Source organism: Scomber japonicus, chromosome 21 (genome assembly GCF_027409825.1).
Source record: "Scomber japonicus isolate fScoJap1 chromosome 21, fScoJap1.pri, whole genome shotgun sequence".
Lineage (NCBI taxonomy): Eukaryota > Metazoa > Chordata > Actinopteri > Scombriformes > Scombridae > Scomber > Scomber japonicus.
Window position 1 is genome coordinate 16,116,157 of NC_070598.1, and position 24,929 is coordinate 16,141,085.

General features: G+C 43.9%; 1 protein-coding gene across 2 annotated transcripts in view; it reads right to left on the minus strand.

Moving 5' to 3' along the window:
- zfhx4 (zinc finger homeobox 4) overlaps positions 1-24,786 on the minus strand; it is an 84,216-nt gene extending 59,430 nt beyond the window's left edge. Inside the window, exons 1-2 of one of the 2 annotated variants that reach the window (XM_053342293.1) lie at positions 24,135-24,786; positions 277-2,806 (exon numbers count right to left, since the gene is read on the minus strand). In XM_053342293.1, coding sequence (XP_053198268.1) covers positions 277-2,760 — 2,484 coding nt within the window. In that variant the 5' untranslated portion in view covers positions 2,761-2,806; positions 24,135-24,786. Of the gene's footprint in view, positions 1-276; positions 2,807-13,624; positions 13,673-24,134 lie in introns of those variants that run through there. The other variant, XM_053342294.1, reaches the window with a different exon arrangement.
- Positions 24,787-24,929: the final 143 nt, after the last annotated feature.

Sequence of the window (24,929 nt, forward strand, 5' to 3'; positions counted from 1 at the left end):
GGCAAGGTTTAATATAGTGATGTGTGATACACACTATATGCATTTACAATAAAAACTGACCAATCTGACACATTATTCAGTACTGTCATAGGCATTGTTGAACACACAAAGAGAAAAACATTTAATTCATTCTTTGACTTTTTTGGACTACTTTTTCTGTTAGAATATATTCATCTCACACAATAAAAATGGCTTAAAATGCTATCTTAATTTATTCTCCAAATAAAAGACAAAGAAAACAGAAATCCATAGTGATGGAAAATTTGATAGACAGACCTCACAGCGGAAAGGCTTGTATCCACAGGTATAGCTTTCGCCTCTGGCTAAACGAGGGTGAGGCTGTCCTGTCCGGCAGTACGCACATGATCCTCCAGACTCTGGATGTTTCTCCTTCATGTGGGCGTCCAGCGTCTGCTGGTACTTGTAGTGCCAGTTACACTTCGGACACTTCAGCGTCTTGCAGGAGTTACGTGAATGCATCATCGTCATATGCCCTCCAAGAGACCGTGAGGATCCCAAGACTGTGTCACACTTGGGGCACTCCACCCCACTACCTGGGGACCCTTCACCTGGGCCAGGAGTACCAGGTGTCCCTGGAGTTCCAGGTGTACTGGGATTTCCTGTGTGTTGATGCAGAGGCCCAGGACTCTCATCATCTCTACGCAACATCATCAAGTCAAGGGGATGAGCAGATGGTGACGACCCATCACGTCCTGCCAGGGCTTCACTGGTTGAGTCGTTGCTGCTCTCCCGCTCTCTGACAGCTGCCAGGGCAGCGGACAGACGACTCTTCTCCATCTCCAACTTCTCACACACAGGCAGGGAGGAAGAGGAGGTGGATGCAGGGCCTTTGCTGTCAATGTTAAACTTTAGCACACTGTTGGAAAGGGGGGAAATACTTTGGTTTAAGAGAGGGAAATCTTTGCTACTAGTGCTGTCAGCTCGCTGGCCTGTCATCGCTATGGTCATGGCCTGCTCCTCCTCCTCATCTGCCTCCATTTCTACTCCACCACCATTAGAGTAAGCATCATCATCCTGCTCTGGACTTTCTCCTCCCACTGCACCAGGCTCCCGCTTGATGAGTGGATACTGGCTCAGGTCCGGCCCATTGGGTTGCAAAGTGCATGTGTCCCTAATGTGGCGCTTGCAGTCACTATCAGAGTTCCGGCCTTCCAGGTTGCCACCAGTTGCAGCAGCAGGAGAACTGTGGGCACCAGCCCCTCCTCCGAGGTTTGGGTTGGTCTCAGCCTTTGGCATGGTTTGGGATCTGGGGGTTTGGTCATTGGAGGAGCTGCTGGCACTGCCCTTCAGGAAGGCAAAACCTGCCTGTAGGGAATCTGCATTCTCCCCACTACTGTGGAAAGCATTCCACAAGCCGCGGAGCCCCGTGTCTGGCCCTAGGAAGTTGGCAGGTGTGGGAAAGTGGGGTAGCACAGAGTTGGGGGGTTTTTTTGGTTCCAGAAAGCTTATAAGAGGTTCTTTGTCCTTGCCGATGCCCTGGATGATGGCAGAGACATGCTTGTTGCTCAGCAGTTTCTGCTCCTGCTCATTCAGAGTCATATGGTGGTCATGGACAGCATGTGTCACAAAGGAACGGCTGTAGCCAAATGACAGCTTGCACAGGAAACACATCAGCACAGGCTTCCGCCGCCCATCGGCCACGCAGCCCTCAAACTTGGACAAGTCCACATTGTTGGGGACATCTTTGGACACACAGGAGTTTTTGGCTGCACCATCCGCCTTCAGATAGTCTTTGTCTTTGTTGTGGCGGAGGTCATAGACACGGAAACTGTGCAACACGGGACCAGCGCCTGCCAGCCCTCCAGCTGAGGTATTTGGGAAGGAGGGGTGGTCAGTCGCCAGGGATTTAGTCCCCAGGGATGAGGCGATGTGGAACGAGTTGATGATCTGGGGGTAGAAGGACATGGGTGCAGCGGGCTGCTCCAACCGCTCCCCCCCTGGGCTCAGGCCACTCTGGCCACTGCTGACCTGGGCATTGGGGAAGGTCTGGGAGGGCAGCAGGCCCCTGAATTGGAGAGGTGCAGGGAGCCCCCCCTGGTTGCCACACTGCTCTTTGGAGTCCTCCAGGATGAAGGCAGAGCCATCGGGCTGGTAGATGATCTCACCACACAGGTTCTCCACATCGCTCTCCTCTTCCATCTCCATCTCGCTGTTCATTTCTCCCATTTCTGCACCACCCCCCTCCCGCTCTACCTCATCTTCACTCTCGTCCCCAACCATCCCTTCAATCTCCTCACCCTCCTCATGACCTCCAGTGGTAGGCAGGCGGGCGTTGGGGCAGTGGTGCTCCATGTATTTTTGTAAACTGGAGAAGGAGCTAGAACATTCGTTGCAGGGGATCTCCTTTGCCGGCGCCACTGGAGATGTGGCAGGGGCAGAACAGTCCGAACCCAAAGCTGCTCCTCCTCCTACTCCTGGTAAAGTGCCGGTAACACTCCCTTTGTTACCGGTAGTAAAGCTTTCTCTCCGACTCTGTTCGGTTACAGGGTCGATGGTTGCACTGACAGTGGTAGGGATAGCTGTGGACCTCAACGGGCTGACAGCAGGCTCTCCAAGGCCATTTTCCGGCTCTCCAATGGCGACAGGCGACAATTGGTTGTTGTTGTTGGCGTTGTTGCTGTTGGCGACACTGGTCTCCATGGCGACAATGGAGTTGTCCTCAGCAGCAGCGTCCAGCCTCTGGCCACCATGTTCCTGCTGCCGTGACGACACCATAGGGGGAGAGTCACAAGTTGCCATGACAACCACTACATAGGGATCTCATCTCATCCAGCGTAACAGGGACCTGAGTTGGAGAAAGACAAAAAGAAAGAAAGGAGAACAGAGGTTTAGTAAATGGTGCTTCACAGCGGATATTGTCGGCCACTTTAAATTACTGTTAACTTTTTTCAAATGAATTCCAACTTTCTCTCACCCCACAGTCAACTCCAGTACTAAATGTATTGTTGTTAGCCTCATTTGGACCAATTTCTCTTGAAGAGGTTAGCTATTTTAATGTTGCATTTATTTCAATCCAGTACGGCATGTACATAAGCAATCATTAATTATTGTTAAAAAAGCTAATGTTTATTTGGGTCACAAGACTGATGATGATAATAACATCTACCTTTTATGCATACAATACCACTCAAAGGTTTGAACACACCTTCCCATTAACTCAAATGAGAAAGTGTTATGGTTCCACACTGAAAAATAACAATGTAATTCATCCATCCTATTTTTGAAAAACGGAAAAATCCAATGCTGACATTCCCTCTTGCATCTTTGTTTTATAACTGACAGACTACAGATTGCTTGACACAACCACAGGAAAAAAAAACATCCTTGAACAAAAGTTTTGTCTCTCACTGACCTCAGAGACCAGAGCTTAGAAACAGGGGAAATGAGGTATAAATGAATGAAGCAGCTCCCACGGCAGCCAGCAGTGGGGAAGTTTATAGGAATAACCCAATTGTCTAGTAAATAGACTCTTTGATCAGCATACCACTGTGCAACACTGGAAGCAGTTTCACCTCTTGTGTAGCCTGTGTCCTGTGTTTGCTAATGTTTTAAAAGATTATGATTTCAGGCTAGTACACGCTATATTTGCATATTCTTAAATGAACATTTTCAGACAAAGAAATTAAGAGTGAAAACACTAATCAATGACTGTATCAAACAATGTATATGCAGAAAAGTTAGTGTTTTTCTTAAAGAGGAAAAGTGAATTGGATTTAGAGGAGTCTTCAATCAGTGGCTAACTCAGTCTTGGCATGTTCTTACCAGTCAGGAGTTGTTAATTAAACAGCACCTATTAACCTATTAATGGCCTGAAGACATGATTTAGACTCTGTGTGGACAAGAAAAGTAAGATACTGCATATTGCCTGTTGGCAAATTGTCTAGAGGAGGGTGCAGACGGAGGATAAATCAGGAAGTTAAATAATATTTACATTTATAATGTTTCTGAAATGTGTTTTCATACAGAGGCAGTACAGGAAAGAGGAAAAAGGAGACGGAGAAAAAGAGAGAGCGAGAGAATGAGCTTCCATGAGGAATGATGTTTGGAATACCAGTGAGATGTTATCAATCCTGGGCGGCTGCCCATCTCTCAACCCCTCACTACTTCAATTTCTTGGCTTTTCACAACAAGGCACAAATGCAAAGGCACACACATACACACACACAAACAAGTCAGAAACAAAAAGCCGGCGCACACGGCACCCCACAATCATTTCATTTTGCAATCACAGGCATAACTTCTCATCACTGAAAGAGAAAAAGAGGAAACAACTGAGACAAAGCCATGAGGAGAAAAGTGAAACGGACAGAAAGCTTAAGAGCTGATGCTCCATTGCTACTTCGAAGAAACCACTTTTGTGCACAGCTAAATGCAACAAATGAGAACTAGTTGTGCATGCCAGTGTCTTTTCACATGATACAGTACCAGCGCCTTTCAGATGCTTGCGTGTAAATGAGCTGGCATTAAAAGAAAGCTTTAAAGAGCCATGTTAACCTTTAACCCAATCCACCTGCTGCTTAATTCTCACTCTCTTTTTCTACACTCCCTCTCCCTCACAACAAAGCTACAAAGCAATTAGAGGATTAATCCGCAACAATCCAGGGCTAAACAAAGCCAGTGGGAGGGACAGTAAAAGCGTGAGGAATGAAATCAAACATGTGTGTATGTTTGTGGGTGCATGTGTGTGCATGCACGCGCTATAATCAGGTCTAATCTGACATATCCAAGAGATGATTCCATGGGGACTAGTGATAGATTAAAAGAGAGAAATTATGTTTTTGCTCTCTGTGTCTCACTCAGGTTCTGTCTCTCTATTTGTGAGATTAAAGAAAAATTCACAAGGAGTAGAAAATGAATTTTAGTGCTTTGCAGTTCAGTGAGGAGGTAGATGTGTGTCATGTACATGGAAAATCTCCTGAGCATAAGTCTGTATAGTCAGGCAGTCAAGGGGTAAAGAGAAGTTCTGCAAACATTTGGTATTTTTTTACAATTTAAAAGTATTTTTTCCTTATAACTATGAAGTAAAAAGTGTCTGCCAGAAGTTGTTTCACTTGTAAAACTGTGAAGTATTCTTTTCTGTTCTGTTCCAACATTACACTTTATCAGATTTTTTTTTAACCCAAGTGATCCTTAGCCCAAGGCACCCATGCTAAAGATAACAACTATGTTTTCTTCCGCACACAGACCCACACACCTATGGGAAAAAAACAAAAACACACCTGTCTACTCGTTAACTCACACTTGTAATTGCGGAGAAATTAGTAACAATTAGCTTCGAATTCTAAACAGGAGTTGAAGCAGGCCAAATATGTGTTATGCCACAAGAATGCATGCTGCTAACACACAAACACACACACACACACACACACACACATACACACACTGAGCCTGTTTCTCCACTGATTTGTCTCACTTTTAAAGACACAGGTCTGACCTAAGACTCCACTGCCTGCTGGACAGAAGGAGAAAACAAAACGTATTTACGACGCAAAAACAACAGACTGGGCTTGTTCCTTTAGACAAACATACGCATTTCTCCTCTAGTGTCCCTCTTACCAAGGCTGTGTAAAAACGTGATTGAGGGTAAAGCTGTTCAGAAGCAGTGGGTTTGAAAGCTAATGCGACACATACGACAGGATTTACTACTTGTCAGTGGTGTCATTTCACTGCTTATTTCATTGGGGAGCAACCCCGTTGAATTGTAGCTCGGACATAAAACACTGCAGTTTATGAATTATGCATCTCCTAACACTTTAAGTATGGAATTATGTCTTATGGATAAGCCAATGTGTTAAGCACTTGGCACTGACATATCACCCTTGATGCTAACAGGTTAGCAGCTGTTTACATGTGTGCTGCGTGCCAAAAATAAGATGACATCTCTCTATCCATCATTTTGTTATCTCGTATTAAACCTTGTGAACTGGTCAGTATAACCACCAATGGAACCCTGACAGAGTAGTGCTGTCTGTTTACATGCAACTATTTTCTTTTAAAACATGATTGCAAATAACTTTCAAGTTGGACCCAGTTTGGGGTTAAATGTTAATGTTAGGAATTATTTTTCCATTTTGTTGAAAATATGCATTCCCCAGGTAAAAAGAGACTTATGAGGCCAGGATACACAAAAAATCAAATATAGCAAAACTGACCAAATTGCTTGTTAATGCTGTTTTGGAAGTTAACGCTGTTCTTGTGAGCTCAGTCTTTTTTTGATGGAGTCATTAACCTAAATTCAAAAAGATTAGAGTAACATACACTGTAAAATACCACCATTTCCGTGATTGCAAATCATATCCCCTACATCTAAATATTTTACTCTTATGTGGGGATGCTGCAGGTCGAGTATACACATTCATTGGTCCTCTTCTGCAACTCAGAAGTAGAGCTGGACATGTCTTATGCTATTAGAAGACCGGATATTAGATCTTTAGTAAAATACTGAAGTCTTAGCTCTTAACTTGGCCCATCTTCTCTCATGAAAAAGCAATGTGGTGCAATGCGGCCTGGTATAAGCTTTTGAAGTCGTCCTGATCCATTCAGCATGCGTTAATTTAGCATAGCTGGACACAGAAGTAAAGAGATGTCAGGTCCCATGATACATTGAATTCAGTATTTTCCACTTATACCTTTGAGAGTTCCAAATAATATTTTGACATGGAAATCTTTAGACCCTCAGAGATCTTTATAATAACTTGTAATCAGCTCTAAAAAAGCAGATCACCTGACATCTTGTCTCAAGCATTTGGAAAAGTTATCTGTCTTGCTTCTTTTTGTTGTGCTCCATTCCCTTCACACCTTTCACAGCAGTAGTGCCCACTACTGTTTCTTTTAAGGCAGATCATGTTACTCCTAGCAAAGAAACCTCTCGCTCTCTCCCCCACTGGCTTTCCTTCGCTCTGCTAACCAACCAGACGACTTTCATCTGAGAAAGAGTGCAATGGAGAGGGCTAGATAGACAGATACATAGAGATACAGAGAGAGAGAGGGAGAGAGAGAGAGAGAGAGAGAGAGAGAGAGAGAGAGAGAAAGAGAGAGAGAGAAAAAGAGAGCAAGAGAGAGAGAGAGAAACTAACAATGAAGCCCGGGTTTTTCCACACTGCAGAAACTGTTCCCTTCTTTTAACAGAAGAACAAAAGAGATGGCCTGAGCCGCACCTACCTCTGTTTTTTAATTAAGCATGTCCCTTGCTTTCACACGCATGCACACGGACACAGGCTCACACACAAATACGCACACATACACTAAGGTAATTAAAGTGGCAGATCAGATCCAGTGAGAGGCAAATAATAGGCCAGGAATGCCTGCTTTGGACACTGCTAGTTCTGATGGGAGAGAGGGGCTAAGAGACTCCTTGGCCTATTGTTTTTCTCCCCCCTCCCTTCCTCTCTCTCTTTCTCTCTCTCCTATCCCTCCATCTGCTTTTCAGTAGCTCCCTAAGAAACAGAAAGGCAGTCTAAAGCAGGGGATTTCTCCACTTTTTTAATTTTTCTTCCAACTTTCCTCCCCTTACACTGACTCAGGTTATTCTCAAAGTGCTTCCAGTTTAGATGGAGGTTTGATCTTATATTCCACAGAGGTCAAAAAATTGATGTGATCATCATCATCGGAAACTATTCTATAAATACAAAGGTGTTGCATAAAAGCTACCAAATGGTTCAAATCTGCATTTGTGAGGGTCAAATGATTGTATGAAGCTTGCTAGGTTGTAATGAATGTGCTGATAATAAATAAAGTGTTAAGCCAAAGTGACAAGAACTTGTCCACAGTGCAGATCTGGCACACTGAGCTCCTGGTGATGTCAGAATCTCCTCCTGCTTTTGTCCTCCTGTCAGACTATCATGCATTAGCCAGAGTTGCAGCCTGTTAAATGCCAAACCTGTAATTGCACCGTCGCCACACTGCTCTCTTTGTTTACATGGGGATCTATTAGGTTCAAATTCTTCATCACTAACTGTCCGACATTTTAATGCAAGGGCAGACAGCGCTGTTAATACTGTGGCGAATATTTATAACAGCTCTAAACAATGGAATTAAGCATATCTGTGCATTGGGATGGGATCATCTAAGTTCTTAAAATGGTGATTTTCCCTTCACGTGTCAAACTGTTGGAGGACAGCTAATAACTGGTTAAATTAAATCCAGACTGAATCCTAAAGGTGACCCATGAAAGCTTGCAAAGTCAAACAACAAAGTCAGAAGACAGCATGAGACTGTGGCTATATGTCCATTCCTTGAGGTCTCCTAGAAGGTCATCCCTCTCTCGGCATGTGGCCCCTCAGTCAACACCAAATCTTCTATCAAAATGTCACCAAGCGTTAGCCAAAGACAAAGGCGAAGGGCACTGTGAAAGCCCCTGCATCCATCTCCCACTGTCAGTGCCATGAATAGGCCTACTCTGGTCTAATTAGACCTGTTTATTTGTTGCCATGCAGAAACGGAGGGATGAAAAACGAAGTGGATGAAGGAGGAGGGGAATTATCTTCTTCCTCACAATGCGAGAGGGGATTCGGCTACCATCAAAGAGCGCCAATGCATGCCTGCACACACACACACACATATGCACACATGCACACAATCACAGAAGTGGGTCTAATGCTCTCTGTCGAAAGTGTTAAAAGAAAAGACAGAGGGAGAAAATTGCAAAAGGATGAGAGGGGGGAGGGCATTTGCGTGACCAAGTACTTTTTGTCTTCTTTACTTCTTAACCTCACAAAGGGTTTTCATGCAGCCCATGTTTGTAGCCCGGAGGTGTAATATTAGACACAAGATGCAGTGGATCTCCCCAATCCCCCCCCCCCTCCCACACCCTTTTCTGTCCGCCTGTCCTCTTCAATGTGTCTCCCTTGTGAGCAAAGGCCTTCATTACCAAAAGACACCTTATTATTATTGCAAGGTGTGGCCCAGACACTTAAAGCAAGCGCCACTTCATTTAGCACAGGAATCTTGTCTGACAAATTACCTGCTCCTCAAAAATACCTTTTAGTGAATCAAAATCAAAATTACGCCTACATGAGCAATGATTTCGGATCATAGAAGGAGGCGAAAGAATGGAGAGAAGGGTTTGGAGGAGGAGGGGGAGTAAAGATAATGAGGAGAAATGTAGAGGACGGAAGTGGGCTCTTTTTCTTTTCCTAGAGCAGGTATGCAGGTTCTATCCCTCAGGTTGATGACAAGTAAATTGGTCTCATTGGTTGCTTGGGTAACATTACACCCAACTGCCCTCAGGTGTTTACCCGATATCTCATTGTTAAAAGAAAGTATATATAAATATATTTATGTATATATATATATATATGGGCAACACAGGAAATAACCAGACATGTGAGATGAGAGAAAACAAAAACAGACAAGTATGCAAAAATAAACTTGTTGACCAGGTAAGAAGAAAGGAAGAAAGGAGTCATGCTGTTTTTTCTCTCTCTCTCTGAGTAACAAGAGAGTCATATCACTCAAGCCACAGATGGGTCCCAAAATCTGATCAAGAGTCAGATTACACCAGCCCTTATCCTAACTTTAACGAGGATGAGGTGAAAACATCTCTTTAGTCCTCCAGTCACTGCTGAGAGGAGACTACTCAAAAGACTATAGGATTTCCTACTGAGTTAACAGCCCTGTCAAATTTATTTCCGTTAAGAAGTTTTTCATTATAATATTTTGGATGTGTATCCTAGGTCAGTGTCAGTATTTATCTGCTGGTTGTACATCTTCATAGAGACAAAGTTTAATGGATTAAAGACAAATTTGACTGGATTAACATTTTTACAAATGGACTTTGGGCTTACACAGTCCAGTCTAAATATATGCATAAGTCTCATGCCTTTGAAGAGGCAATATTTCAAACTAAACTCAAACTGAAACATGAAAATAAACAGTCAGACACTGCTGGGTCGCAGTCACCACTTACTGCCCTTGCTAAAGATTTTTCCAGCATCAAAGGCAAAGCCAATCTACATAGCTAATGCCTCCACTTTTTTTTTCCTCCCCTTCCTCGAACTCAAAACAGCAAAGACTGAGGGGAGCGAAAAAAAAAGTGGGGATTTTTCTTTTGCCGGCAATCTGGAAACACTCTCTAGTTAATTAGGGTTGATTGGAAATGAACCGCACAAACAAAGGGCAGCCTATGCCCTGACTATTATGACCGTGCATGCGTGCGTACACGTGTACAGGGGTGTACTATAACCACCTTTAGATGCGCACGCTGGTAGAAGCTCCACTCTCCGGACTCTTCCCCTCACGCTCTCTCTTGTAGTGCCCCCCCCCCACCCCACACCTCCCCACCCGCCCATCCACCCCCCAGATTAAGGGAATGCACCGCCAAAGAATGTGTGACGACCTCCACTGCCACGGAGCAAAACTTCCAGCCCCTGACGCCACAAAAGGCAAGAAGGTAATTAAGTTTGAAAGAATAGAAGCACTGCCACAAACAATGCGCCAGTGTCCATAGGGGAGGGGGGGAAGGCCAGGGGGGGTGCTAGTGTGTGTGTGTGTGTGTGTGTATGTGTATGTGTTGGGGGGGGGGGGGCAGAAAAGCCATTAACATTCAGTGGCCGGGTGAGAGAGAGAGGAAGGAGGGCAAAGGGGAACTGAGGATGGCATTCTCTCTCTCAGTGCTTCTCCCTGTCTTTCTCTATCGCAGCACGACTTGTCTGTTCATTCTTTTTATTCGTCTCTCTTCTTTTTATATTCTCTCAATCGCCCTCACATCTGGTTTGGATGGTTTGGAACCCCCCCACCCCCCCTCACTCCACCACCCCTTTTTCTCCTAAATCACCCCCCACTACACTGCAACAGCTCTCCAATGCTCTTTTTTGCCCTTTTGCTATTTCTTGTAGTTGCTCCCCATGTGAGGGGTGCCCCCCTACAGACTACACACACACACACACCCTATTTTTTTTGTTTGTTTCTATTCCAACTCCAACTCTTGATTATCTGCTTTGCAAGGCTAAGTTTGACACTTTGCATATGCTGGAGACTAAGAACAGAACTAGCAGACGTACACGCACAAACAGTATCCCTCTCGCTTACCACCTGAGAGTGCTAAGAGCTAACTAGATTACCACCCTACACACACATGGACTCAGAACATACAAACACAAAACATACACAGGGAGCTTTCATCTTTTTTTGCCACATCTCCAGCAAAGCAGTTTAACTCAATTAGTAAAGAATGTAATTTTATTTACAGACTCCCAAGTAACTCGTAACACACACACACACACACACGCACGCACGCCTACGCACACATACAGACCCGCACCCACAGACTCACACAGTATAAGCAAACTGTCCCTCTCCCACGTGGTTCCAGCTAAGAAAGAAGTATTCATTGCTCATGCATGTGTGTCAGTCTGTGAGTGTGTGTGTGTGTGAGAGAGAGAGAGAGAGAGAGAGAGAGAGCGAGAGAGAGAGCGAGAGAGTGTGTGTGTGTGCATGTGTGTTCGGACAGTGGAAAGATCATGAGACACATTTACGTCAGATGAGTGAATCAGACAAACCACTGCTAATTTCAATGAGGGCTTCTTTTGAAGGAAGGAGGAGGGTGTGAGAAATAGAAGTTAAAAGTCAGAGAGAGGCAGAATAACCGTGACAACAATAGGTAAGAGAACGAGGGATGATTTCACAAAAGCAAAACTTTGTATGTGTGTGTGTGTGTGTGTGTGTGTGTGTTGCACATCTACTGAACATCTCTCCTTCTACACAATTGAGAGAAGCAAGTCGCCAACTAATTGTGGTTTGGCGGCGTTATGTGTTTAGTAATCTGCCTCTCTTTGTCTCTGCATCTCACCAGAGACATGGATTAGTGCTAAAATGATGACTGCTTAATCCTTGATTTGCCTGTACTAAATAAATATTAATCTAGCCTGCTCATCATGCTCTTGTAAGGTACAACATACACAATATGAAAGGGCTTAGCTGTTACATAAATCACAGCCTTATCTTTTGGATGAGGCTAAAGCATGAGACCATACACACACACACACACACACACACACATACACACACACCTCCTCTCTGCAATAACACAGCAAGTTGAAGGGGGCGGGTTTGCAGGGTGGGATTATTTGCCCAGTGAAATCCTGCTAAATACAAAGCCTGAAAAAAAAAATCTGGTCTCTCAAATGCATGTTTTCTCTTGGGGTGTACGGATGCACACAATTATGTACCAGCCCAGGAAAAAAAACAACACATATCACTCATTTGTGTTGATTCAGACCCCTGTCTATCTCTCACTCTGCCTCTCAGCAGGTTTGTTTAGAAAAAATACTGCTGGGAACATGAAATATGAAAGCTACCATTGCTCCCTCTCACTCTCTCTCTCTCACACACACACACACTTAAATTGACAAGGCCCTGGTAGTGCAGCGCAGAAGAGGTTAAGCAAACACTGTCCACGTCAGTCAAGGATAGCACACACTCACAGACAGACACACAGAGCAGTCTCTGACGCAGGCATTTCACATCCACCTGGCAAATATAAACGGCTGGTTATACTGTATCAACTACCATGAGCCTCAAATTCTCTGCTTATTTTATGCTATGATAACTGAGACGCTTGTGAAACAACTTGTATTTGTAACTTATTTTAAGACTCAAAAGGAGCATGATATATTCTTAAAATACCTTCCTCCTCACAGGCACAGCAGCCTGAAATTAAAAACTGAAATCAGTTTTGCAAGAGCTCTGAGTCCTGCTGATATTTTGGAACCTATTATTAAGCATTACAAACTAATGTAGTAACTCCCGCTACTTGTTGCCAGAACCTCATTCCTTTTATAGTAAAGTGAAAATGTCACAAATGTTGCCCTATTTGGTGAAAGATGTCTATCAGGATCAAGTGCCATGTGAGCCACTCGACTATTTGTGCTGAAAAAACATACTGGTGGTAGCATAGGCTGCTTATTAGTTAATAGATAATACTAAGACAGTGTGGCTGCTGGCTGCCTTAAATATTAAGTAGTGCTTTATTATAGTGTGAACAGGTAGGGACACCTTGTCTCTCCTCTGTGTCAAAGTCAGCTGATTTATGTTTGCCAAACCTATGCTTATCTTTCCAATTACCAATAGAGAAGAGAAGAGAAGAGAAGAGAAGAGAAGAGAAGAGAAGAGAAGAGAAGAGAAGAGAATAGAAGAGAAGAGAAGAGAAGAGAAGAGAAGAAGAAGAGAACATCTGCTTTTACAGTTAACAGTAAGGACACAGAGACACCTTGCTAATTGTACAGACATATCTCTGACATGCGACCGAACCTTTCAGTTCTTTTCTAGGGGGAACAATAAAGTTTAAAGTTCAAACCCCCACTGTTTTCTAAAGACAGTACTCGGCGGGACCCTAGCCCTGTTATTATCTTCATAAACATAATCATAGGGCAGGTATCCTGACTGACGCCACAAGCTATGTGCCCCTCACTTAAACATCTCCCGAGTACTTCTCTGACACACCACAAAAAGACCATTAATGTCTTGAGCATTTCAACAGGGAAAAATGTGCGGGCCTTGCATAAGAAACAAGCAGATGAACACGCATTTAAACACACTTGTGTACAGAGATGGGAGCAGGCACGAGGGATTTGTGGAAAAACACAAAACACAAATGCACACATACCTTTTGGCTTTCCAAGAGCTCGAATACTCGTGACAGGTCTAATTTCTGGACCCAGGGAATTACTAATTAACTTAAGCTTTTGGCTCTCTATTTAATTAGAGAGGTCTCCAAATGAACTTTAGACCAAAGCCATTTGCTTTTTAAACAAACCCCCTTTTTCTGACAGCTGTTGTGAGTTTGCCCTCTTCTCACAAAAACCACAAGGAAAGCACAGTTGTTATTTATGCCATCATAGGCTCTTTTTCTGGTTACCGTGGGAGGGAAGAAAGAGAATGGGGGGAGGAGAGAGAGAGAGAGAAAAAAATGAGCAATGGAGTTGAAAAGTGTACATTTTAATTGGATTTCACTACAAACAAACATCTGTCAGATGTAATTAGCGTGGTTTTAGATTAGCACCGCAATATTCCTTTATCAAATAAACACCATGTCACGCAAATCCAGGGCCAGCCCGCTGAGAGGGAACTGAGATGAAATGGACCCATTACCTTACTGTTCGCTGTAGGAAATAACCACTATTAGATATAAGTGACACAATAGCATATTGAAATCTAACATGTTACGTAAAAAGACATCTCACTGTGTACTTACTGTTAAATTATCAACATGAAATCAAACTCTTGCTCTCCGTCTTTCTTTTTTTTTTGTTTCTCTGTTCGTATGTGAGTGTTGCACTGCCCTTAATGTGACAACCAGGGGACCGTGGAGGTCAATGACAAGGCAACTGAAGACCAGAGTCAGCAATATTTTTTCTTTTTTCTTTTGTTTTTTTTATTTCGCCCTTGCTCAAACACACACATGTACACACAGATTATGCGTACTGCAAAGTAAAGCCACATTTAAACAGTCACGGCACACTTTTTTTTTTCTTTTTTTTTTAATTATACAAAGCAAATCTCTGTCATTACTTTAACAATATAAAAAAAGAGTTACTCTGACAAGCGAAAGAGAACGCAGGACCATCCATCACCACATCATGACACTTGTTTGGGTATTGTGTTAAGGAAGGGGTACATTCTTCAGCCATACTTTGCTTTTTTAACAGTTCCTCCAAAGCCTTCCTATATCTGCTCATCTAAGCTGGGATGAAACACGGCAAAACTCCCCTCTTTATTTAGTCTAGGGGCAGAGAGCTGATACATCAGTGAAACCGCTGACAAAACCGGCCCCGTTAATACCTACAATTTCATATACAAGAACATTCCTACGCCTGCTCTGCTCTTCTTCTTTACTGTCACGGGGGGAAAAAAAGGAGTCTTATTTTTTTCCCCTTTCTTTTTAAAAGCAAATAATTAAAGATTATTCCACGACTGGTGCCAGGCCAGAAAAAAAAAGAAGAGGGAATTGAGAGGGATAGTGTTGGCTGGAGTCTCCTCAGGGGAGTTGTGGGGGACACATGCTTGCTTGCCTGTGTTAGATCAGACTAGAGCCATACACAATACATTGAAAAAGGAAATACCCTCATTGCATTTTTTAACACTGTTCATATATTCCTATAGTTATAAAAAGAGCCAGAACTGTGATCACATTCAATGTGGCCACATGGGTCATTATTATGGCACCTGTTTAAGTAATATTTATATTTTTACCAGAGGCATACCTTACTATAGTACACCTGTAGTGTAAATCACATTTTCTTGGACTTAAGAAAATTATAATTTATTTTTAAATGTACAAATTCTCATGTAACTAGGTCAGTTTTTATAACAATAATAATAATAATAATAATAATGATAGAATAATTGAGAAGGTCCTCATGCAGCTAGAGCTAAATTCTTTGGTAAATTTGTCTCATGTCTCATTACACTGTTTGTTTAAGCCCACAAGTCATGCATTATTAATTAGCCACTTATTCCCTGACGAGCCCTGCCAATGGCCTTGATATCCACATGCAATTGCCTTCAGGAATACCGCATGCCAATCATGTTGTATGGGGAGCCACACATGCATGCGCAGAAATGCGCTGGCGCCGACACGTACAAATAATCCCCATGAGCTACAGAGAAAGTGAAGGTGATTTGATGCAGATATCCTGCTAGGAAAAAAAATAGTATCATTGTTTAATCTAATTTTTGCTGGTCTTTATCACTTTTTCTATCTTTTAAATTCCCACGGATATACAGTACCACCCTCTCTTTACTTCTCCTTTTTTTTCCTTAAGGTCTAATGTGCATATGTCATGTGACTGGGCTCTCTGCCTCTTCAATCCCCGCTTTTGTCTTTGGCCACTGAGGAAGAAAATGTATCATTTGTCATGAGACTTCTTGTGCTATTGTGGTGTATCTTTTCTCAAACCTGGAGAAACTTAGTCATTCATCAAGTTTTCCCCCTCCTCCAAACTCAGAGCTTGTCTTCAACTTCTGTTTGGATGAGGTAGTTGCACAGATTTTTTTGTTTATTTTCGTTTTGCCAGATTTTACAACTATGAAAATACTTCTGAGAGCAATCGATAAAATGTGGCATATAACCTTTTGTATTGTGCATTATTTTCTTGATAAGTACAACAGGGAGAAACCTTTCTGATACAAACGCCTGCTGAATGCTTTGTTGAAAACATGGGATGAGGACTTTTAGGTACTCAAATGGACCTGAAGGGCTGAGCAATTGTCCTTCACAGTGACTGCATCAAGGAGCGTAGAGGACAAGTAATGTCACAGTCTGAAAGGTAGCTGAAAGCTTCAAGTTTACGCCGATGTACTGAAACAAAATGAGTGTTAATCAAAATGTACAGCAAGAACAGAAAAGTTGCTCTTTGCATTCTAATTGCCAGTTCACCGTTTGTGATTAACTCCCTTCCCTACCTGACACACCAGGCCTGTCAACAGGAAAAAAAAACCAAAAAACAGAAAGAGGTGCAAATGAAACAAACAGGGAACATGAGACAGAAACATCAACAGAGAGACAAAGAGAAAGAAAATCACTGAGATGATATGAGATAAAGAGACAGGGCTCATTTTTTCACCAGTCCATTTTGTTTGACCTAAACCTGAGAATCTCAGCCACCCCCAGGGCCCACAGGACCTCAGATCAAACAGACAGAGTCCTCGAACACACGGCCCCGATTGTTCTTTCCCCACCCTATGAAATCCCCCCACTTCCACTTTGAAATGAAAAGAATAAACATATTATTCTAAATGAAATACCCAGACCCATGTTTTTCCATGGCTAATATCCTGTACGAGATGGCTGATGCAAAATAGGCAGGAGAGCCTGAGAACGGGATGGAGCGCAGAGGGAAGAGAAAAATCCCCCTCTTTCTATTTTCCCTTAAGAGACTGATGAGGGCCTGGCGAGATGAGAGGGAGAGGGAGAGAGAGAGAGAGAGAAAGAGAGAGAGGGGCAGACACAGAGATGTGAGAGAGAGAGAGAGAGAGAGAGAGATCTATGAGCGAGAAAGAGAGAGAGAGGGAGAGAGGGTAACGCAATCCTTACTGGCTCAGGACCAACAGCAACAAAAACATTTAGATAACCGCGCTCAATAATGAACGATTTCAATGAGGACAAAAATTACATTTCCTACAGATAACATGCCCCCTTCCCATAACAGAGCCAAAAGAGCCTCGGAACCACGTCATGCTCAACAGTGGTGCACTGGAGTATTATGTTAGGGGAAGGTTGTAGTAACTATATTAGTATCCTTTTACCCCGCCAGAGACAGTACTTTACTGGTTGTGAGAAGATAGAGTTAGCAGAGCAGAGAGAGAGACCGGGAGAAATATAGACCCTGTATGACAACTCGACTAGCTTCACTGGAAAAGCAACAAATCACTCTTCAACTGACTCTCGGCCTGAGCTATAACACTACCGGCAGCGTGGCTCAAACGATTACCGATCTGCAATACACACTACGAGGGCCACTCAAAATAACAGTCCACGTACACATAACCGTGGATCGCTGCGGCGCACTTGATCCTCACAGGTGGTGCGGGTCACAGCGAGAACGCCATCCCCACCTTTCCCATCCGCTAAGCGCTCACTTCCTTTCATGCCAAAGTCTGTCAAGTTGCTTGAGAGGGGAAGAGGCAAGAAAAGAGGAGATATAGCGTGGAAAGGAGGCAGAGAAAGAGAGAGGGAGTCTTTGTCCTCCTCCACTCAGCTCCAGCACATTTCCTCCTCGGGTCTGGCCGGCATTAGCATATGAAAGGCGAGGGAAGGCGTGCAAAAGGTCAAAGAAAGAGGATCCTGTCCAATGAGAGACAACAAAAACAGGCCACACCGGCCTTTGTGGCGTTCATGTTCTCCACCACCCTACCTCACACCCCTCCCTCGACCTCAGGATCATTTCCATACGCCAGATGCAATAGCAATGATGACGGTTGATCATAAATTACTCACAAAGTCGAGTCGGGTCATATGGAAGTCACGGTGGCAATTTTAAGCTGCGTCACCACCCTTGTACCCCCCCCCCCCCTCACCAGAACTCACACACACAAACACACATGGCATTCACATAAAACACACCTGCCTCACAATGCCACAGTTCCTTCTACCCAGACAATATCCAACCAAATCCTCAGCAAACATCTCAATAAAGGAAAATGTAAGAACAGTGTAGTTTGATTTGATCCATGAAAGCCGCTCCCTTCCTTCCATGTAAATGCTACCTGAGCCACATCCATCCACTACATAATTGCACACTCCAGTGCTTTAGGGGTGCAGTTTAGTATATACATGGAGGCTTAGGAATCCAGGAGTCTCCACAGTTACTGTATTATCATACATATTGCCTCACATGACAGCTTCCATCTGTTGGCATCCGAACAAACAGTCGAAAACACCAGCCTGGTGTTTCCGGGGTCCTCTCCAGTGAGCACAGTCCTCTACCGGCAACAGCGGCCGGAGACAGAGGGACTGGAGTGGAGGGAGAGAGGGAGGGAGGGAGAGAGAGAAGAGGGGTAGAGCATTTCATCTCTCTTTCATCTCTGTCACCCAGTCAAGCGTTCAATGCCCCATTCAGCGCCTGCCCAGCATTATGCAAAATAATGCTAATCCCCTTTCCCGTGCTTTCACACTTGTATAAACCGCCGTTCCTGCCTCTGAAAAGCAATTATATCAGTTTACGTTCCTGTCAAAAAACAGGATTAGCATGCAAGTACTAGTAGCACCAACTAGGCCCAATCTCTATCCACCTTTGGCTAGCGGGAAGCACAGAACATTAAATGTTTGTCCACCCTCCCCTCCAAAAAAAGAAAAGTCCTGCTGCTCGGTTGGGGGTAGCTATAAAGATGTGTTGTAATTAGATATTTGGATGGAATGAAAAGACGGGCTGAAAGTTTCAAAGGCAGAACTCCTTGTCCCTGTTATTTAGGCTTGATCTTTTCTTTACCAGAATCTCCGTCTTGTACAATAATCAAAAACAAATTTCAGCTATGTCGCTACACAGTCTCACGGTCGCAGTCTCGCTTCGCAGACAGCAGTGTGATACACATGTGACACACGCAGACTGACACACACACACACACGACACACAACTGAACTGTTGTAGTCCCCTCCGACACAATGCCGCCACATGCGCACAATCTTGCCAATGCACGAGTGCACATGCAAACACACAGCAGACAAGGAAAGATGGCAGAGTATTTTTTTTGAATATGCAAATGCTCGTACAAGCGGAACGTGTGTAAATAGGAGTCATTGTGAGCTGGTTTAATCTGGACAGTCAAGCCTCTCTCACTCTAACCCCTCTCATGTTTTGGGGGTGTGGGGGGTGGCATGACCATCCTGACTGACAACAGATCAGGGGGGACATTAGTCAGCAAAATTAGCCACGTCGTCATGGCGACTAATGAAATTTGGCAAAGCGGCCAGGCAAAGATTTAAATGAGCTAGCTGGTTATGTGCTAGCATGGGGGGCTGGCTGGCTGGCTGCTGGCTGGTTGCCTTACACACACCCATTATTCTTTTTTCTGCCGTGGTGGTACAATGGAGTCACTTGTATCCTGGCCGATACCCACCGGCGGTACAAGCTCTCCGCCTGACAATTTGCATATGTTAATATAATTAAGTGCTAATTACACTAAAACTCGCATATTCACAAGCACCCTCCCCGGGAGCTACGGAGTAGCTTGATCTCGTTCCAAGTCTTTAACCCTCCTCCGCCTTTCGCACAGTGTGTGTGATAGAGAGAAAGTGTGTGTGTGTGTGTGTGTGTGTGTGTGTGTGTGTGTGTTAGCGGTGGTGCCCCAGGGCTGACACAGGAAGCCCCCCCCCCAACCCCTCTTTGAGACAGAATGCTGAGCTGCTGCAGACTTCTTAGCTTCTCCCCCTACAGGCCTCCCTGAGCCAGGAGACCCTGACACTACTACTGCAGACCTTCACCCTTCACACACACGCTACAACACCAAGAGAATATCACACCTCGATAACCCTAAAATATTCAGTTGTGAGATGGCTCTTTGCATCAAAAACAACGTTCTTCAAACAGTTGCATAATACATGTTGCATAAAAAGCCATCTATGAAAAACGTTAAAGAGAAGTATAAAAAGGAGAGAGCCTGGAAATGATAACTTGGCCCGTCAGAGTAGGACACGACTGGAGCTAAATATATATATGCCTTTAGATGCTCCAGCATGGAAACCTTAAAAAAATAAAGAATGTATTTATACTTGGTAAATTCTGCCATTCTTCAATCATGTGAGGAAAACGCAGGATACGTTCAATAGTGAGGCTACTCGAGGCTGATGACCAGAAATGATAGCAGTTATGTGAGCCATAGATAAGAGACAAAAAATCTACATGATTCCCCCCAGTGGATGGATGTGAGAGTGTGTGTAGGCCTGCCGTTTTGATAATGGAGGACAGGCGGTTGTGCTTTTCACATCGTAATGGCCGTGAATCAGGGAGGAAGCCAAGCGGTCGTGCTACAATTAGAGCTCTTTTGTGCCTCTTCCTCTGTCTCTTTCTCCCTCTCTTTTCTTGTTTTCACTCGCTGACACTCTCCCTATCAAGGGTATGTTAAAATAGTCTACTCTCCTGTGCTGCAAAGGCTGAATGAGGGGGAAAATTTGGGGGCTGAGTGTGGGAGGAAATTCACACTGTGCTGCTGCTGCTGCTGGACACGCACATATACGCGCATGCACACACGCACCAGATGGTACAGGAAGGAGGATTAAATAAACACACGCGCACAGACACACACCTATTGGCAGACAGACGCCTCAGTGTGCACCGTCCCTTAATGAATGTCTATAGGGAGTCAAACGGTCCAAGCTCATTTAGTTGACTCTCAATGAGATGCAGCATTATGACTATGGTAATACGCTCCTCCTTTCCCCAATAATCATACACAGGTCATTGTGTCAGAGTGATTCATTTCTATCACACACATACGCCAGATGTTATTACGCAGGAGAGTAAATCTCTCCAATGGATGTTGATGGCCATGTATGCAAAAAAGGCAAGAAGTGGAGGAGAAAGAGAAGAAGAAAAAAAGATATTGTTATAGCAGCCTGCCGCGTAGTAAGCCATACTGTTCGCTCAACCATGACGGCTGGTAATGCAGGTTTGGATGTAGCTCTGTGTGTATGCGTGTGTGTGTCTTTAGAGGGGGGGCTCCCCTTTAATACCTGCTACTCGGATTACCACAGCGTCTTAAGTATTCAACCGGACTCATATTTTCCCTTTCTGCCTTTTTAGCCAAATTGGGTGTCTTTACACTGTAAAGCAGCGATATAGCCCTCCTTACTAAGGGCCTATGGGGATCCACGAAGAAGAACATTAAAATGCAGCGATAGCCTTGTTGCAAAGCTCCTCTCTTTCTCTCTCTCTCTCTTTCTGCAGCAAAGGCTTCTAAATCATCCAGCCTCCTCTATTAGACGGGAGACTTATTGAGGTAGAAACCATAAAAAATGAAGAAGGGAAATTTAATCCCTGAAATATTGATTTGCACATTAATATCAGATAGGCAGAGGGCAATCTAGCCGGGTGGAAATGACACATTGTCGACCCCTAGGAGAGGCCCGAGCCAATCTTCTAGCTGCATGTGTCTTGGGCCCAGGAGTTATAGGACAGACTCAGCCCCTGTCTCCCTCTCTCTCCCATCCTCTCCTCCTCCTAGTACCCTCTCATCCCTCTCACCCCCCCCCACCCCACCACCACCACCACCATCCGCACCCCTTAATGAAGGCTGCAATGCTGAAAATGCATTAGCTTTTAATAATCAAGAAGCATTTTCAAGCCAACAGCTATTGTCCTCCCAGGGCTGTCTGCCCATCTCTCACACTATATGTTTTTTTTATCCCTCCCCTCCACAGCTACGGGTAAAATGAACATTGCAAGCTGCTTAACTAACATGCAGAGAGATACACACCCAGCCTTTGATAGTGCTAAGACTTCCCGCAAAGAAAAACAAAAACAAGGGGCCTGGGCTTCTGCAAACATAAACCTCAAAAATTCCCTCATTTGCAAGACAAAAAAATAACAGAGATTCTATGACTATAGAGTGAGACAATACCATCATTAACTGATGAAATTCACTGCAATTAGACGGGATCATCTTGTCTCATAATTTCACTTTTTAGATTTTTTCCCCCCATTAGGCCTAAGCTGTATTTTTATAATGAAATGTAGGATTTTATGCAGATGCAATTAAATCGTCACACGAGACAGAAGATCCATCCTGCCCAAAAAAACCCCAAGAGTTCATAGTTTATCAATCTATAAAATTGATCTGATTAAAATTACTATTTAATTGATAGGAAACGTGAGTGCCTTTCTTTAATTGTGTTTCTGAATTTAAATATCAGCCTAAAATAGGCTAATTATTATTATCATTATAATGATAATAATAATAATATTGAAAATAATTCATTCTGATTATTAAAGCTGTAATAACAATCCTCATTTGCCTTTAATGATTAAACAAAGAAATTCCGTATTTTGATTTTAAAAGTGTGCTTATACTCTGAACGCATTCAATAATCCAAACAATTTTGAAAAGTATTATACAATTGGAGAGAAAAAATTAAAGTCTCCATTTTCGGGGATAAATGCGTGCTAAAATCCATATCAAAAAGCCTGAAAAGCCGGGCATAAATAGAGACAGTCCTGTAAAAAGCTCGTCTTTCTTATACTGGCGCACCGTTCATTTGGAGCGTATAGGCTACAGTCTCTGCACGCACACACACTCCGTTACATACCCGGGTTGGAGACTGACTGGCCCCTTGGCCCTGATGTTTTGTTTTTTTTTCCTCCCGTGCGATCGATGTCCCCCCTGTCACTGTCGCGTCCCAATCCGAGCCAAGTCTATCTACCTACCTCCAAAAAAACAAAACAGCCATGAGGGCGCAAAAATACCTGAGAGTCCCTACCTCTGCTCTCTGCCTCTTCTAAATTTATACAAAACAAGACTAAAAGACGACTTAAGCAAGGTGTTGTAAACGGCATCTCCGGGAATTAAGAGAATGACAATTTATATGAGGAGAGAAATTAGAAACCTACGGACGCGGATGGGAATCGAGGGTGGAAATGGAATTTATAGGCAAAGGATGGGAGGCGGAATTTTTTTTTTTTTTCAAAAGTGTTAATCTCAATGAATATCATCAGAGTATGAGTCTTTGATACATTCTTATCTTTCAAACACCGCTGCTACAGAAAAACAGGGGACCCGAGAGTTGGCTGGCTGTAAAGGGACTCGCCGTGCTATCAGCAGCCCAACGATCGGTCTCCCTCCTGGGCGCCGCAGCCACCCACGCCTCGATAAAGTGGGACTACTTTTTAAGCGCTGCAGGTAAAGATGTATGATGCACCGTGATCAGCAAATGCACCTTGCTTTTCTAATGAACCTTTCATAAAAATGTGTTATTACGGCTATTTGAAACATATACACTTGGTCAACCAAAAGGGGATCGTGTCGGGAGACTGATCGTGTCACTTCGGCCGTGACTGCCTGGAAGGTGCACGAAACCCGATGTGTTCAAAAAACTAGGTATGAGCGCTGTCGTGCATCCAAAATATGCATTCAAATGCAATATCAGATGGTTCGTGAGTGAAATCATCTGTTGGGAAGTAGGGGGGAAACGTCAAGTCGGACCCTTCGTAAAGAAACAAGCTCAAAGCGGACATGTCCGAGGGATCGGACTCCTGGAAAGGCAACACCATATCCGCACAGCAAAGCCACAAAAGGGGGAAACGCTTGTCTCGTATCGTGAAACCTAACGTGGAGTATTCAGTGGATCTATCCACCACACAGTCTCAATAACACCCGTATAAACTTTGAAAAAGGCAGGTCTGGACGTGATATCCTACTGTAATACAACGGACACATGCGTAAGAACGCCTCCGACCCTGTCACTCGCTTGTTTTATTGTAGCCAAAGCGCCGGAGTTGCACTAACATCACGATATCCGCCTTTATTCTGGACTAAAAACACCCAGCACCTGTTATCCAAACAGCCCCGATGTCAAAGATCCACCAGCGAGATAGATAATCGATACCCGACCCCTAAATTTAACACACACACCCAAAACTACTCAATAAAAGTTAAAGGGAGAGGTGGAAAAGGAAAAAACTTACTTTCTTCCCCCTCCAAAGCCGTCACCTCCGCTTCTCTCTTTGCTCTTGGGTTTATAAAACAGTCACATCCAGCGGCTGGCGAAATTGGACAATCAAAACGTGGAAAAACAGGGAAAATTATAATAATCCTCCAACTTTATATTGGGAAAAGGGGGTAAAATCACAAATGTCAAGCGTTTTGAGAGCTATCCCTTATTTTGGTTCCGGTGGCGGTGAAACGACGTGTCGACGGGCTGCCTCGCAGTTTCTCTTGTGGACGGGGGTCGGGAAACGGAGGAAAGGAAATGAAAATCCGATATGTCTTTATTCTGCTAATTATTATCGTTTTAGCCCTGTTTAAAAAAATGGCTGATTAAGTTGAGTGCGCATGTCTTTGTGTGTCTATTTCCCGATATGCACTCTGGGAATGGGTAGAGAGACAGAGAGAGAGAGAGCGAATGAGAGAGAGAGAGGGAGAGGGAGAGAGAGAGAGAGAGAGAGGGAGGGAGGGAGCAAAAGAGACGGAGAGGGAGGGAGAGAGAGGAGAGAAGTGTAATTAGTGAGTTGATCAACAGTCTCCACATTGCAAATGACGGGCACACGGAGCCCTGGCGGCCGCATAGGTCTATGCTCGCAGAAAAATCCTTTTGTATGGTTTCTCTCTGAGGGCCAAATCACATGTAGAACAATGGACAACCGCTTCCTGCACACCAAACAGGCTGGACTAAGAAGTACTTAGAAGTACTTAGAAGTCATTTTTGTCTATGAAAACAAGTTTTGCAAATGAATATCCCTATGCTGAAGCGCAGAATGCTG